General features: G+C 35.7%; 2 protein-coding genes and 1 long non-coding RNA gene across 4 annotated transcripts in view; 1 reads left to right on the forward strand and 2 right to left on the reverse strand.

Moving 5' to 3' along the window:
• Nucleotides 1-553: 553 nt before the first annotated feature.
• LOC127520765 (uncharacterized) lies at nucleotides 554-5310 on the reverse strand. Its single transcript, XR_007932201.1, has 4 exons — nucleotides 4978-5310; nucleotides 4791-4865; nucleotides 3288-3394; nucleotides 554-2957 (listed from the first exon to the last, which is right to left on the reverse strand). It is a non-coding gene; the product is annotated as an uncharacterized LOC127520765 (long non-coding RNA).
• ptrh2 (peptidyl-tRNA hydrolase 2) lies at nucleotides 4653-7750 on the forward strand. 2 transcript variants are annotated; one of them, XM_051909319.1, is made up of 2 exons: nucleotides 4653-4904; nucleotides 6809-7750. In XM_051909319.1, the coding sequence occupies exon 2, from the start codon at nucleotides 6814-6816 to the stop codon at nucleotides 7336-7338; it is 525 nt and encodes a 174-aa protein (XP_051765279.1). In that variant the 5' UTR covers nucleotides 4653-4904; nucleotides 6809-6813; the 3' UTR covers nucleotides 7339-7750. The 2 variants fall into 2 exon arrangements, with proteins under 2 accessions (XP_051765279.1, XP_051765278.1); XM_051909318.1 differs by lacking the exon at nucleotides 4653-4904 and adding an exon at nucleotides 5471-5608.
• A 535-nt stretch (nucleotides 7751-8285) lies between these two features.
• cltca (clathrin, heavy chain a (Hc)) overlaps nucleotides 8286-14722 on the reverse strand; it is a 37698-nt gene continuing 31261 nt past the window's right edge. Inside the window, exons 20-31 of the mRNA XM_051909179.1 lie at nucleotides 14494-14677; nucleotides 14175-14367; nucleotides 13921-14078; nucleotides 12899-13171; nucleotides 12633-12800; nucleotides 12228-12377; nucleotides 11116-11247; nucleotides 10898-11008; nucleotides 10616-10786; nucleotides 10302-10523; nucleotides 9290-9365; nucleotides 8286-9204 (exon numbers count right to left, since the gene is read on the reverse strand). Coding sequence (XP_051765139.1) covers nucleotides 9068-9204; nucleotides 9290-9365; nucleotides 10302-10523; nucleotides 10616-10786; nucleotides 10898-11008; nucleotides 11116-11247; nucleotides 12228-12377; nucleotides 12633-12800; nucleotides 12899-13171; nucleotides 13921-14078; nucleotides 14175-14367; nucleotides 14494-14677 — 1975 coding nt within the window. The 3' untranslated portion in view covers nucleotides 8286-9067. The remainder of the gene's footprint in view (nucleotides 9205-9289; nucleotides 9366-10301; nucleotides 10524-10615; nucleotides 10787-10897; nucleotides 11009-11115; nucleotides 11248-12227; nucleotides 12378-12632; nucleotides 12801-12898; nucleotides 13172-13920; nucleotides 14079-14174; nucleotides 14368-14493; nucleotides 14678-14722) is intronic.

A 14722-nucleotide genomic window follows, 5' to 3' on the forward strand; every position in this document is an offset into this window, starting at 1 on the left:
GGTCTCATTCCCCACTTCATACGACATGAAGTTGTAAGTGTAGACCTTTGTAGATCTTTCAAAGCCATTACACGGCATGCTGGTTTGCTTTTATGGCTATTATAAATGTAAGAGATTAAACACAGCATGCACAGTAGGTTTTTGGTGAGGATTTGGTTTAAATTTAAGGTCACAGTTGGGCTAAGGTGTTTGTTTGACCACTGGCACTGCTGAATTTGTATTTAAAGGGATAGTACAACCAAAAATGTAAATTGTAATCATTTACTCTCTTTCAAACCTGTATGACTTTCTTCTGTGGAACACAAAAACAATGTTTCAGTGTTTTGTTTTGTCTGTATATGAAAGGTAGTGGAGTCTGTGTGTTATTTTTGGACCCCACTGACTTTCATTATATGGACAAAACAGTCTTCAGAATATCATCTTTTGTGTTCAACGGAAGAAAGAAATTCATACAGGTTTGGAACAACATCAGGGTGAGTAAACGATGCCAGAATTTTACATTTTGGGTGAACTATCCCTTTAAGGATTTGAATAAATAGGGGGTTTTTATATGCAAGGTTTTGCAAGATACAGGTAGAAATTGTTTATACAAGTCTGATATAAAATCTGCAAAGTCATCCTTCATAAATCACTGGTGTCAGGTTTAGCAATAATTAGAGTTTGTTATGTGGAAGAGATGGAGATGTCAAGGCATGTTTTTGTGCTGAGCTAGAGAGGGCATTACGCAACCACACACTCAAAAACAAAAATAAATAAATAAATAAATAAATCTTTAAAATAACAGCATCATAAATTAGAGTTTTAATGCAATCAAATCAGTGCGATCCAAGATCAACACCAGCTCATCATCATTTCTAAAAGACTTGACACTATTGAAGTCTAAAAATAGGTAGAAAGATTTCATAATTGTTACATAACAGTAGGCTCAGCTTCACCTTCTGATGTGCTGCCTGAAGAGAGACAGCAGTAAAGAGGAGGAAACAAGGCCAAATCCATGGTACACATTTGGCCATACAAAAATGTACACAAATAAACAGACGATTTGGAAATGTGCGATAGCACAATGCAGCAAAGTAAACTAGACCGACATCTAAAGTCTTTAAAAGACAATCCAGGTCGGAGCTGTGACCTAGCAGTAAGCAACAACACATTAAGCCAAGGTGATCAAATGGAAAACAGTGGTTTGAGTCCAACCCTCTATCTCTTCTCAATAATTCCATTTCAACTCTCTACTGTCTCTAACAAGAAAAAGTTCTGAAAAAGAACAGGCAGATTTGTTGGTTTTAGCTTTACATAATGTGGTTTGCACTCTTGCCTTGTCATCAAAGAAAAAATTAAAACATTTAAAATACAACAATTAGCAGTCTACATTGTCAAAATATATTGTCTGGACACCTAAAAATGTGCATCATTAACTCCATTAGGTTACCAACAAAAGTCATTTTAAAAAGTCTTATCAGGTAGAAAAAGCTTCTTAAAGCAACAATGACACAATTTCACTGTAGAACGATTATCCCTTTACTTTTCATATTAAAAATGAGCTGTGAACAAATGGGAACATGCTCAGGGGAGTGGAGCATCCGTTGGCCTATTTTGCTGCAGTCATTTGCGTCAATTGTGAGCTGCCGTATTGGAAAAGCCAAAGTCAGACGCCTGGTCCGGGAATGTCAGACTTAGTCATATTAGAATCATTTCCACGTCAGTCTTACGAGTCAGAGCATTTCGCCTGATTAAACGCTCCCACACATGCTGAGAGGCAACTTGAGTTTCTTGCATGAAAGATGTGTTTTTCCATGTAAACTTGCCAGTTAAAGCACAATTAAAGCTGCACATTATCAGCCCCTGAACGAAAAGTAGTCAGTCAGTATGAAGATGGTAGGCTGAAAGAAACGAGTTTTTGTATTATCTAATACAAAAACTAAATACAATGCAATATTTTCAAATTTGTCATGTGCATCACACTATGTAAACATTAAAGTGGCCTACTTGAACAGTATGTGCTCTTGAAGAGCACGTAGAGCACACACTCTATCACATTCAGCTGTGTGGGAGGAAACCGCTCAGAGGCCCCTAGTTCTAAGTGTTTAACTACTGGTATTACATACCCGAGGCTGTTTCGCAAGAACAGCCTTACTCACCTAAGCTTTTTCAAGCCTCTTCTGCAGAACTGAAACAAAATCTATTAAAATAATCTCAGGGGGTTTTAATAAACCCAGACCATCTTGGCAAAGACTCCCTCCGACTTACAGTTAGAATGTCATTCTTAATTTGCGAGAACCGCTGCAAGTGTTTTTATTGGATTAAGATGAGACTTTAGGATGTAAATGACACTGTTAATGGTGATTCTTAAATCTTTCTGAGGCATAAAGAATCAAGCATTTAGATTTAATTTTTGGAATTTGACCTTTTGATCAACTTCTTCAACATGATGAGTGTCTGTAGCAGGAAGTACTGCAGCGGGAGGACTGGCCACATCCACAGAACTTCTTAACCATTTGCTTCTACTGCTTATCATGTACATTTATATGCATATATATCCCAACAACAACAACAACAACAATTTCCATTTTTAAATAAAAGCTGTTCTTTTGAACTATTCATCAAAGAATCCTGAAAAAAAATGATCACAGTTTCCACAAAAATAACAAGCAGCACAACTGTTTCCAACATTGATAATAATAAGATGTTTCTTGAGCACTAAATCAGCATATGTGAATGATTTCTGAAAGATCATGTGACACTGAAGACTGGACTAATGGCTGCTGAAAATTCAGCTTTGCCATCACAGACATGTGATGTAACCCTGGTCCACAAATCCATTCATCATGGTCAATTTTTTTAAATTGATATTTATACATAAAGGGATAGTACAACCAAAGCTGAATAAATAAGCTTTCCATTGATGTATGGTTTGTTAGGATAGGACAATATTTGACCAAGATTTGAAAATCTGGAATCTGAGGGTGCAAAAAAATCAAAATATTAGTCCTTAGCAATGAATATCCACTCACAAAAATTATTTTTTCATATATTTACGGTAGGAAATTTACAACATATCTTGATGAAAAATTATCTTTACATATAAGATCTCACATATATATATATATATATATATATATATATGTAGCGCTCATAATCAAATACTGCCTGTGAATTTGCAGGATGCAACAATATAATGGAATTACATCTGAATTTTCAATTGCCTTTGAAAAAGTACAACATTAATGTGCAGATTTCTGTTATAGTAAGGTCAATGAGTACATTAGAAGGAAGCCTGCAAGGCTGACCTGTATTTCCAGAGCTCTGATTTTGCTGGTCCCACAGTCCCACTGTTCTTCAAGGAAACTTTAACTCTGTCCCATTTTCAGCCATCTCATTATAGAGATTCAGGCACCTGAGGGACAGAAAATCACAATGTTTAAAATGTCTTTTAGGCCCACACAGAGTAAGACGGAAAGGGGAAGTGTCTGCATTCACATTCTTGTCTGTTCTCTCTCTTCTCTTTCTCTGATCATTATGGCGGCTGCAGTTCTTTGCAGTGTTTTGCAAATTACTGTAACCCAATCAGACCTGTGCATGACCCAGTGACACAACCATCTGCACTGCCAGAATCATCATGGATGACAAGGCAAGAGTGCAAACCACATTATGTAAAGCTAAAACCAACAAATCTGCCTGTTCTTTTTCAGAATTTTTTAAATTTGGAAACTAAACATCCCATCATTATCATTAAAATAATAGTTCACCTAAAAATGAATAGTCTGCCATCATTTACTCACTGTCATGTCATTCAAAATCTGTATGACTTACTTTCTTCAGTGGAACACAAAAGGAGATATTTAACATGGTCACACTGTACTTTTCCATACACTGAAACTAGATGGTGACCATCCCAGAGAATGTGCTAAACTTTCTACAGAAAAAAGGTCATTTGAAATGACATAAGGGGTGAGTAAATGACAGAAGTTTAATTTTTGAGTGAACTATCCCTTTAAAGCCATGTAGGGTGGGATTTTTCCCTTCGGGAATTGATTAAATCATCAGATGGTTGTGGTTTGCTGTGATCTCATGTGAGTGACAGGTTGTCCCGCCCTTGCACCAGTAAACACGTCATCAGAGAACAGAAGAGATGTCATTGCAAGAGGGAGGTGAAGTTATTTTGAATTAAGATTATGAAGGCATTATTTTTTTTAAAAAAGCACTCATGCATGAATAAATCATACATAATAAATACTGTAATATTCCATTAAAAAATAAGAATAGTCAATTTTGATTTCATGGTGACTTTAAGAGTAAAAGATTGCAAGTGACAAACTCACAGGAAGGATGAGTATTTGTGCGCTTAACGATACTCTAGTGTGATCTCACATGCACTAAATAGGCCAGTGGCATGACAGTCTATATAAAGACTCTCATTCCAGTTACCAACCACACAAAAAACCCTGAGGCCCACCACAAACGCACCGAAAATAACCCCAAGTACTGCAGGGTTCAGACAACATGCAAACAAAAAGTTTTTTTAGCAGTGTTATCTCTGCAGAAGGTACTGCACGTTGCTGTGAAAACGTTTGATGCAGGTTTTATCTTGGACCAGATCTTTTCACATCTCTTTCTTTTGTTTGTCAAAAAACATTCAGTACTTGTTCTCGATTCTCAAATTTCACTGTGCAGCAACACAAAGACATCAGAAAAAAACAGACCCATCCTGCAAATTTTCAGCTGAAATGCATGCCTAACATAATGTAATGTGCATTTGTAATTGTATTCACTTTTGGATTCTTTACAATTACCGATTTCACATAATGCCTTCAACTGAGGATGGATAACCTTCACTGTTGGTGTCAAATCAGTAGATGAACAGCAACCTGGATAAACAACAACAACAACAACAAAAGAGCCAGCAGGTAAGACAATCTTGAATGTCATAATCAAGAACATTTTGTCAGTAGTGTGAGTCTTACACAATCCTGAGCACACCTGCTCTCCCAAGGGTACACTAAGGGTGAAAACCATGAGAGACCAGGCCAAAAAACAGTCTCTGGTTTCAAAGCCTATTTACACTGTCTTAAATTAGGCTGGGCCTCTGGGGGTTTAAAAGAGTAAAGAATTAAAAGTACCCGGATAAGAGATTGGGCCCTAATTGTGGGAGTAGATAGGCAGCTGTTACTGCACGAACTTGCCTTTAAATAAACTATATAGCTGTGCCTTAAGTAACCCATAATTCTCAGAAAAATCTGTCTCGGTAGGTAGGTTACTAGATTTTTTATCATAATCACACTTACAATGTCAAGTGTCATAAGCATAAAGAGGCAAACAAGACAAAAACACATTTAACCTAGTGAAATAATGGACTACTTCCTCACTACAATCCAGAAAAAAAAATCAAAAGAGCCTAAAAAATCGGTGTGAAATGAAGGTGCCCGTTTTACAATGTTCATTAATACAGATAAAATACACATTATAAAACCCTGACGCAATTTTTGCGGAATATTTATTGGTTTTCCGCGGTTTCTTTAAACTCGTGACGTCATCAACCGGCGTCGGCTTGAAAGAAGCGGCTCGTGGAGTTTGCAGGAAACTTCAGGTTGCTGAATCATTTTGATTGCTGGTGAGTCCGATTTCAAATGGTCTTAAACTCGTTTATTCTGAATAGTCTCATCAGCAACGGTTAGTGTTATTTAGAGGGTCGTTTAAATGAACATGTTTTAGCTAGATTGCTCCAGCCGGCCAGATTGCCAGCATGAGTTGCCATGGACGAATGGCATAACAGACATTCATGTGTGCACAAAGTGATTCGTTTTATAGAATATTAGTAACACAAATATGAATGCTCATTTGACTCAGTGCGTGTTATATCCTTGCCAAAATTACCACGGTTACCATAGTTCCTTCTAAAATACCATAGTAACAAAAAAATGAATATTTGATTTCCTCCATACTATATTTTCAGAATCTTTCTGTCATATAGTTTCGTTTTATAGGCTCTCTTTACTTTTTCAATTGCACCTCAATGCTAATATGATAAATTCTGTGAAAATTTAATTTAATCAGAGGATTTATGTCAAACTAGCTTCTTATTATTCTTATCGAGACATGATTTTTTGATTCTTTTCGTGTTATAACATTCCCTTACAATGGTAAACATCTAAAAAAAAAAAACCTCTTGTAACAGTTATAGTTACTAATATAAGGACATAATAAATTAATGTTTTCCTCCATGCAGTGTTTTCAAAATCTTTCTGCAATTTAATGTCATTCTATATGCCTTTGGTAGATAAAGGTTTTATAGTAGTAACATTAACCTTTGTACTATGGTAATGTTGTGTAAGGGTAGAGAACTGCATTGATGTTATATCACTAATCACCAGAGTTGGGTGTAATTAATTACTGTAATTTAATGACTTTTCAGTTACTGAAATTACAGTTACTGGATTACAGTTACTTCGTATGTAATTGCATTAAATACTGTATAGACTATAGAACAGTTCTATATAAAACAACAGTGGATTCAACATCAAAACGTTAAAATGTGTTTTTAATGTAACCTTCTCCCTTTTAAATACTTTGGTCAGTTCAAGAATGATTAATGCAATTTTATATTATTTATATATAAGAATTAAAGAGCAGTTCCATGTCTATCCTTGTATTGTTCAACTGGTCAAGGTTGATATGGAATATAGACATAATTAATAAGTAATGCAGTACTTTTAGGAGAGAGTAATTGGTACAGTAATCTAATTACACTGAATTTTTTTTTTTTTTAAAGAGTAATTTACCCAACACTGCCATTCACTTTGTATTTCATCAGGTATTATGGATTCTCTGTACGGGCCCTTCACTCTGGGTATACTGGCAGGTGTGGGGTGTGGGCTCTGCCTCGGATGGCATCTCAGTGGACGTCTTGGCAGATCGCCCCGTAGCATGATGGCGGCTTTAGGAAACAACGCCGGTGCTGGCAGCGAGGCCAGTGTGATGGGCGAGAGCGGAGAGTTCAAAATGATCCTGGTGGTCCGAAGTGATCTGAAGATGGGCAAAGGTAAAGTGGCGGCGCAGTGCTCTCACGCTGCGGTGTCTGCCTATAAGCAAGTCCAGCGCAGAAACCCAGAGCTCCTGAAACAGTGGGAATACTGCGGCCAGCCCAAAGTGGTGGTCAAGGCTCCAGACGAGGACTGTCTGCTCGAGCTGCTGACCCACGCCAAAGAGGTCGGACTTCCGGTCAGCTTAATCCAAGACGCTGGAAGAACCCAAATTGCACCAGGGTCTCGGACGGTTCTTGGCGTGGGACCTGGACCAGCTGATCTTATTGACAAAGTGACAGGACACTTAAAACTCTACTGAATAACACTATTAATATAAGATGGGACAAAACTGGGGCAGAATTCTTTAGACATTATAGTTTTTATACGATCAGAATGAGTGGAAAACTTGAATTAAAAGGGTTAAAATGACACTGATTTATAGATTTAACCATTTATTTTAAGTAAACAGTTCACTCATTCCACCAACATATGAGTACATTTGTTTTATCATAAGTTCATGTACAGAAAATTAGTTATTTGGGAATCTCATTTTTTATCATATTAGAATCACCCCCCTCATACCCAGTGGAATAAAGGACTTTTGTTGGTTAAACTTTGAAAAAGTTCCTGATGTTCATTTTTTAATTGCATAACAATGCTAATATGACCTGTGAGCATTTAACTGGATTTATGTCAAACTGGCTGCTTATTAAATCAGACTTGAGTATTAACATTTTTATTTACATGTGTGATTGAGCCACAAATTCTCACTTTAAAGCTTCATTTACGTTATGCACATCTGAACGAATCTATCCAGTGAGTATGAAGAGGGAGGAATTACAAAAAGAATACATGGCACATGAAACTGTGGTTAGACCAGATTTTTCTTGACAAACAAGAAGCCTTTATTTATATGGTAGTCTGTGGGGGGGGGAATCTCATTCTCTTTGTGCACAATCAGATCACTACAATATACGTGTATATGTATGATTAATCTCAACTCAGTGAAAACTGAGTACAGGTCACAGAGTTTAAATCTTTCTTAAACCAAATTACCATTTGTGATTTCTCTTCTTTACAAATAAAGGGTAAACTGAGTTTCGGAATAACTGGCAGGATAAACTGGCTTTCTAGTCTCACTTCGGTGCCATACAGTGACCTAAACATCACAACAATAGCATACACACACACACACACACACACACACACGCTGCAGCACAGAGAGGTAAGGTTAGTAAAATACACACAGGTGTGGAGAGAGGCATATATATTTATATATATTTTAATCATTATCCCTCCTCAAATGGATGGTCCCACACAATGAGCACGGGTTACTGCACAACAAAAGTTTGTTTTTCATTATGGAAAACAAAAAGGTACTGGAGAACCTGCATAGGTCAGGGAAAAGGTTTGCTGTACGAACATTTCTTTACTCATTTAAAATAACCTTTTTTTATATATATATCGAGCGCTACACACCCGCACTGAATTACTGGTGTTGAGTAGTGTTTGTTTGTGGAGGCTGTAGTCGCACATTTTCCTCGATTTTATTTTCTTTCCTGGAATATACAATAGTTAAATGCAGACAGACCGAACAAGCTGCTCACACACACATCAAATGATACATTAGTTGTTTTTCTCTGACCACGGAGTGCAAATCAGATTTTCTGTCTTATTTTAATTAAACTGACATGCTTCCTCCCACAAGTCTCCTCATTGTATACACCATTCCCCTTTAAACTGACAGATAAAATTGAAAGGAAATTAAATCTAGTAGATATTTGGAATGTGAAAAAAAATAATTCTCGATGAGATCTTTGACAATATAGAAATAAAGTCCTTCATGATGATATAAAGAAAACATGATAAACAAAAACAATCATTTTAAAAAAGGTAAAGTAAAAGAATAACATTTGCTCAAATCCCCCGTAGTGAGCACAAAATAATCGAGTCGGACTGGTGGAGGACTGAGGGAGAGATTTCCATAGGGATGCTGGACCGAACCAAGCGGCAGCAGGAAGAGGGGCGAGCGGGAAACAGGGAGGTCCTTACATGCCGTAACCGAAACCCGGCTGGGCCTGAGGAGCCTGGGGGTAGCCAGGCGCTGCTGTGTACCCGTAGCCGTAAGCTTGTTGTGGGGGGACGGCCACACTGGGGCCTGCCGTCAGCATGAGCTGAGGTGTGCCTGAGGAGTGGGAAAACTCGTTAAAAATATATTTAAAAAAATATAAATAGTCAGTTTCCATTGCAAAGCACTTTCATTGTTTTACCATAAACAATGGGTTGAGTTTCCGTCGCCTGCTCCTCCTCTTTCCTCAAAGACTCGGAGGTCTCCAGCTTGTCCACCTAAAAACAATAGAGAAATAAGTTTTCAGTCTGTGTGTTCATTTCTGATGAGGACTAGAAAAAAGTCTTTAAAGTTTTTTTTTTTTTTTTTTAAATCAATAATAAAAATGATTTATACAGTCATTCAAACAATGTAAATACAAATATAATTTACTAATATAATTAATAAGTTATACTTATAATTATACTTATTTAATTTAATAATTATACTAATCTAAGTTACTATATGTAAATGTTAATAAATCTTTTCAAATTGACAAACAGAATTAAAAATGGCTTATTTAATTCATATTTAAAACGTTAGTCAAATTTATTCATTTTTTTTTTAAAATTTATATATTGATGTCTTCATTATACTAATAGAAACTGAAGTATATAAATGTTAATAAATTACATTTCAAAGTGACAAATTTAAAAAAAGTTTAATTCTTAAATATGTTCATTTTATGTTATACTAATTAATTATTTAATAAAAATTATACTAATATCATTGTTAATAAAATCACATTTCAAAGTGATAAATGGATATTTCAAAATGTTTAATTCATGTTTAAATAGTTAAATTTATTCATTTTTACTTTAATTTTGTTATACTAATAATTTAATAAAAATTATACTAATATAAATGTTAATAAAAATCACATTTCAAATTGACAAATAGATATTTAAAAATTTAATTCGAGTTTGATTCATTATTATTTTTTAATAATTCAATTATTCATGTTTTTATTTTTGATACACTAATAACTGATGTCTTTAATAATTATACTAATATAATTTACTGCATGTAAACGTTAATAAATCACTTTTCAAAATGACAAATAAACATATTTAAAATGGTTTATGTTTAAAATGTTAGTCAAATTTTAGTTTTAAGTGACACTTGTAGTCCTCCACTCATTTATACCCCATTTTAGAGTTGAAGCCCATCCTTACCTTGCTGAGGTATTCCCTCATCACCTGGATGAAGTAAGGCATGGCAAAGTCCATGATATTGTGCCTCCATGCAGTCTCCAGCACCACATCAGGCCTGAGCAGGTCGTAGCAGGTAAAGAGGCAGGCGGCGAAACACTCCTTCTTATCCTCCTGAAGGAACCACTGCAGCAGCTCCTCGGCCAGCTCTATGTCCTTCGACTCAGATGCATACTGCATGGCATCCTGGGTAGAAGAACATACATAGCTGTTATGAATCAGATCAGCTACACATTTACAAACAGCATGACTGAGATAAAAACCATCGTCCACCTCACCTTGTAGAGCTTGTCTTTCTTGCACAGCTCCACGCTCTGCTTCCATCTGTTGTTGCCTTTGAAGAGGTAAGCAGCGATTCTCCTGAACTCAATCAGCTCGTGCTTCTCCAGACGCTGGGCCAGCGAGATGTTGTCGAAGTTATCGTATGCATCTATAGATGTCCTGAGTGCCTGCGGAGGGGACAGATCAACAGCAGATGAGGTGGTGGACAAGAGCTACTGCAATAAGCTACTATAACTGTTCAATCAATGATTTTCAGAAAAATGCTGTGTTGTTTGTACCTGATAGTCTTCCTCTGAGATGAAGAGGTTGTTAAGTGCTTCATTGACAGACTTGTTGTTGTGGTTTTGTACTGATCGCAGGTAAGGCTTAACGAGAGGAAGCTGCTTAACCTGAAGAAACGAAAAACTCTTGTTTTACCTGATCTTAAGAGGCATAGTTGAAGTTAAAAAAGTTGCCACATTGAATAGTTGGCCTTGTGCGTGCTTGCTTGCTTTACCTTGCTGAAGAAGTTGACGGCTCGTGAGTGATCCAGTCTTGGGGAAAGAACTATGAGCAGGTCGTTCAGTACCAAAGGCTTGAACTCCAGATAAAACTGGATTGCTTTGTAGTACAGCTCCACGTTGGCCACCTAAACAAGACAAGAAACACGATCACTGGTATTTAATTCATTTCCTGGTGTTATTTTAATATTATTTATATAGTATTATAGTATTTATTAACTTGCTTTTATATTAACTTTTTATTTTTAGTAATTTTATGTTTTATGTTTGTCTTTTTCATTTCATTAGTACGTTTTTTTTTTAAAATTATTTAGCTTTATTTTAATTTTAGTTATTTTTATTTTAGTTTAATGAATATTAAGTTTAATGAATATTCATTCATTTTTTAAATTAATATATTCATAATCGATTTCTTCATTTTTTTTAAATGTTATACTAATAATTAGAATCATTTAATACAAATTACACATACACAAATATTTACTATATGTAAATGTCAATAAATCACTTGTGCTTTGTCATTTCATTAGTATGTTTTTTTTTATTATTATTATTATTTAGCTTTAATTTACCATTTTTATTTTAATTGTAATTTTAGTACTTCAGAAATGTTGATTTATTTTATTTCAATAAGCTGCAAAGGCAGCATTTCTAATTTTAATGTTAATAAATATTAATAAATATTCATTCATTGTTTTAAATTAATATATTCATAATTGAGGTCATTTTATTTAATGTTATACTAATAATTAGAATCATTTAACAAAAAAATTCCACTTATACACATATTATAAATAAATCACTTAATTTTATTTAAAATTGTTTAAAATGTCATTCAAATTTTTGTTGACATTGATAAATGATGTCTTAATTTTATTTTCTGTTTTATTAATTATAATTAATAATTATATAATTAACTATATGTAAATGTTAACAAATTACTTTTAAATTGACAAACAGACAATTCATGTTTATATTTCATTTTATTTCAGCATTTTTCAGTTAACAAAAACAATTTTAATAGCTTTAGATTTAGTAGTTTTAACATAACTCAAAAGAAGTTCATTGGAAGTGTATTTATCTATAATTGAAAGCAGTTGAACTTTACCTTGGTGATGATGTCCTTGAACTGTCCCTCTTTCCAGGCATCTGTGGGATGGCTCATCATGGTGATGATGGCATTGTCAAACTCTTCATACTTGTCGTAGAGGAAAACAAGCTCCGCCCACAGGTGAGCCTGCTCTGCAGCCCTCAGGACCTGAAAGAGAAAGATGTCAAGAAGTGAAGGAGACCGACTTTGTAACATCTGTGCATTGCACATGATGACACTAAGATCATCCCTTTGGAGAATATCAGATTACTTGTTGAATTAAATTATAGCTGGAGGGGGACTGTAGGAAGAGAAATCAATGAACTCCTGCTGTTTAACAAAACTGAGTGGGGGAACACTGAACAATAAAAGAGTGAAAGTGTGTTACAAACCAACATCTGCAATAACAATCATCTTTAGTACCTTGGGGATGTTGACTCTGGACCAGAATAGTTCCAGGTGCTCCCTCATCTTCTGAGGTTTGAATTTAGAGTAGAGGATGGCCAGCTCTGTGAACATGCCCATGTGAGCGCGCTCCAACCCCAGCGCTGCCTCCAGCATGGTAATCAGCTCCTCGAAGTAGCCACGGTCCTACAGAGAGCATTTTAAAACAATACAATTATATTTGATCAAATCTGTTAGTTTGTTAACTTTCTTCTTTTTTTTTTTTGTGTAGGATCAAAACTTGCCTGGTAATAGTTGATGAGCTCTTCTAGTTCATCGGCATGGACCACAATGTGAAGGCCGCACATCTGAGCCAATCTGAACTCCTTCCCGTCCACACAAGCAAAGCACACCTCCTTCCAAGTGCGAGTGCTGTTAGCCTTACGGGCACCATCCACGGCGGCCTGATACTCGCCCAAGTGGACCAGTGTAGAAGCCAAGCGGCCGAAGTTGGAGACGTTATTGTACAGAAGTTTGGCCGCTTCGTACATCTTCTCATCGTAGCAGCGATCTCCAACCTGTGAGCGACAATAAAGCAAGTGAACTTCAAATGTGATGCTTCGTTTGTCCTAGCTAAAAATACAGACAAGCTCAGTCAATCATCTCTCTTAATAACCAGTGTCAAAAGCAGTTATCGTTAAATAAAATTAAAACTAGTGCTGTCAAACGATAAATCGCATCCAAAATAAAAGTTTGTTTACAAAATATAAATGTGTGTACTGTGTATATTTATTATGTTTATATAAATACACACACATACATGTATTTATTTACATGTATACATGTATATTTATATATTTTTGTTTAACTTATATAATATATAAATATTATATGCGTGTGTATATTTATATATACATAATAAATGCACAGTACACACTTATATAAACAAACTTTTATTTTGGATGCGATTAATCGTGATTAATCATTTGACAGCACTAATTAAAACTACTAAAAATTTTGAAAAACTATTGAAAATCTTGAAAATTATAAATGCTACCCCTGGCAACTAGCTGAAATAAATAAGTTTAATGTACTAAAATGACTAAATAAAATAAATTAAAGCTAAATAGAAAGAAAAACACTAATAAAAATGACAAAAGCACATAAAAATGTACACTAAAATGAAAACTAAAACTATAAAAATAAAAGCTAATTCAAAATATTAATAAATGCCATAATAGTATATAAATAATACTTAATATATGTAATAACACTGTTATTACACATACAATGAATTAGCAATTCATAAAAAGCAGTTGTGCATTACCTGCTGGATGTGTGCATTATTTGGTCCATTTATAAACTCCTCCAGTTCAGCGAGACGGTTGGTTTTGGCCAGTGCGAAGATCAGCTCTGTCTCCACGTATGACTCTCTGGCCTTCTTTCTGGCCATCTGCAAAAACTTCACCAGGTCCTCCCAGTTACCTTAGCCAGGAAAAATAGTCATGAATACAGAATCAGAGGAAAAACTCCATAAGTAAAATGATTTATTATCTAGAACTACAACTGAAGAGGCCATACCACTCTGGTCCGCAGCCTGAACAACCTCCATGTAAGCCGAGGGGTCATCAGCCTTGATGTAAGAGTCAATGGACTCTTTGACGAGACCCTTTTGCAGCTGAGCCTTAGCCAGCTGACTCCACACCGCAGGTTCATTACAGCGCTCCGCAAACTCATAGGCCCGGTCCAGATTACCAATGTGCTCAATCAGAACCTGAGGAGGACAGGAAACATCAGCTCTTTACTTATCTGTTATTCAATAATTCACATTATCAAGCCTACTTGAAAGTGAAGAACGAGGGCTGCTGAGAGATTTACTGAGAATGGCTCAACCATATACCTGCACTGCCGAGGTGTTGACATCAAACTTCCTAAAGATAGCAAAGGCCTCCTCAAACAGCTCGCTGCTGATGGCAATGTTGGCGATGTCTGGGGCGTCGTAATTGTCCAGGCGGTTGATGTATTCCATGACGCGGGTGCGGTCAGCTTTGATGGCTGTTAGGATGAGCAGGTTCTGCAGGTTTCTAGGTTTATTTAAATGAGATAAGAATTAAATATTAATTTGCTTT

Source organism: Ctenopharyngodon idella, chromosome 10, assembly GCF_019924925.1.
Source record: "Ctenopharyngodon idella isolate HZGC_01 chromosome 10, HZGC01, whole genome shotgun sequence".
Lineage (NCBI taxonomy): Eukaryota > Metazoa > Chordata > Actinopteri > Cypriniformes > Xenocyprididae > Ctenopharyngodon > Ctenopharyngodon idella.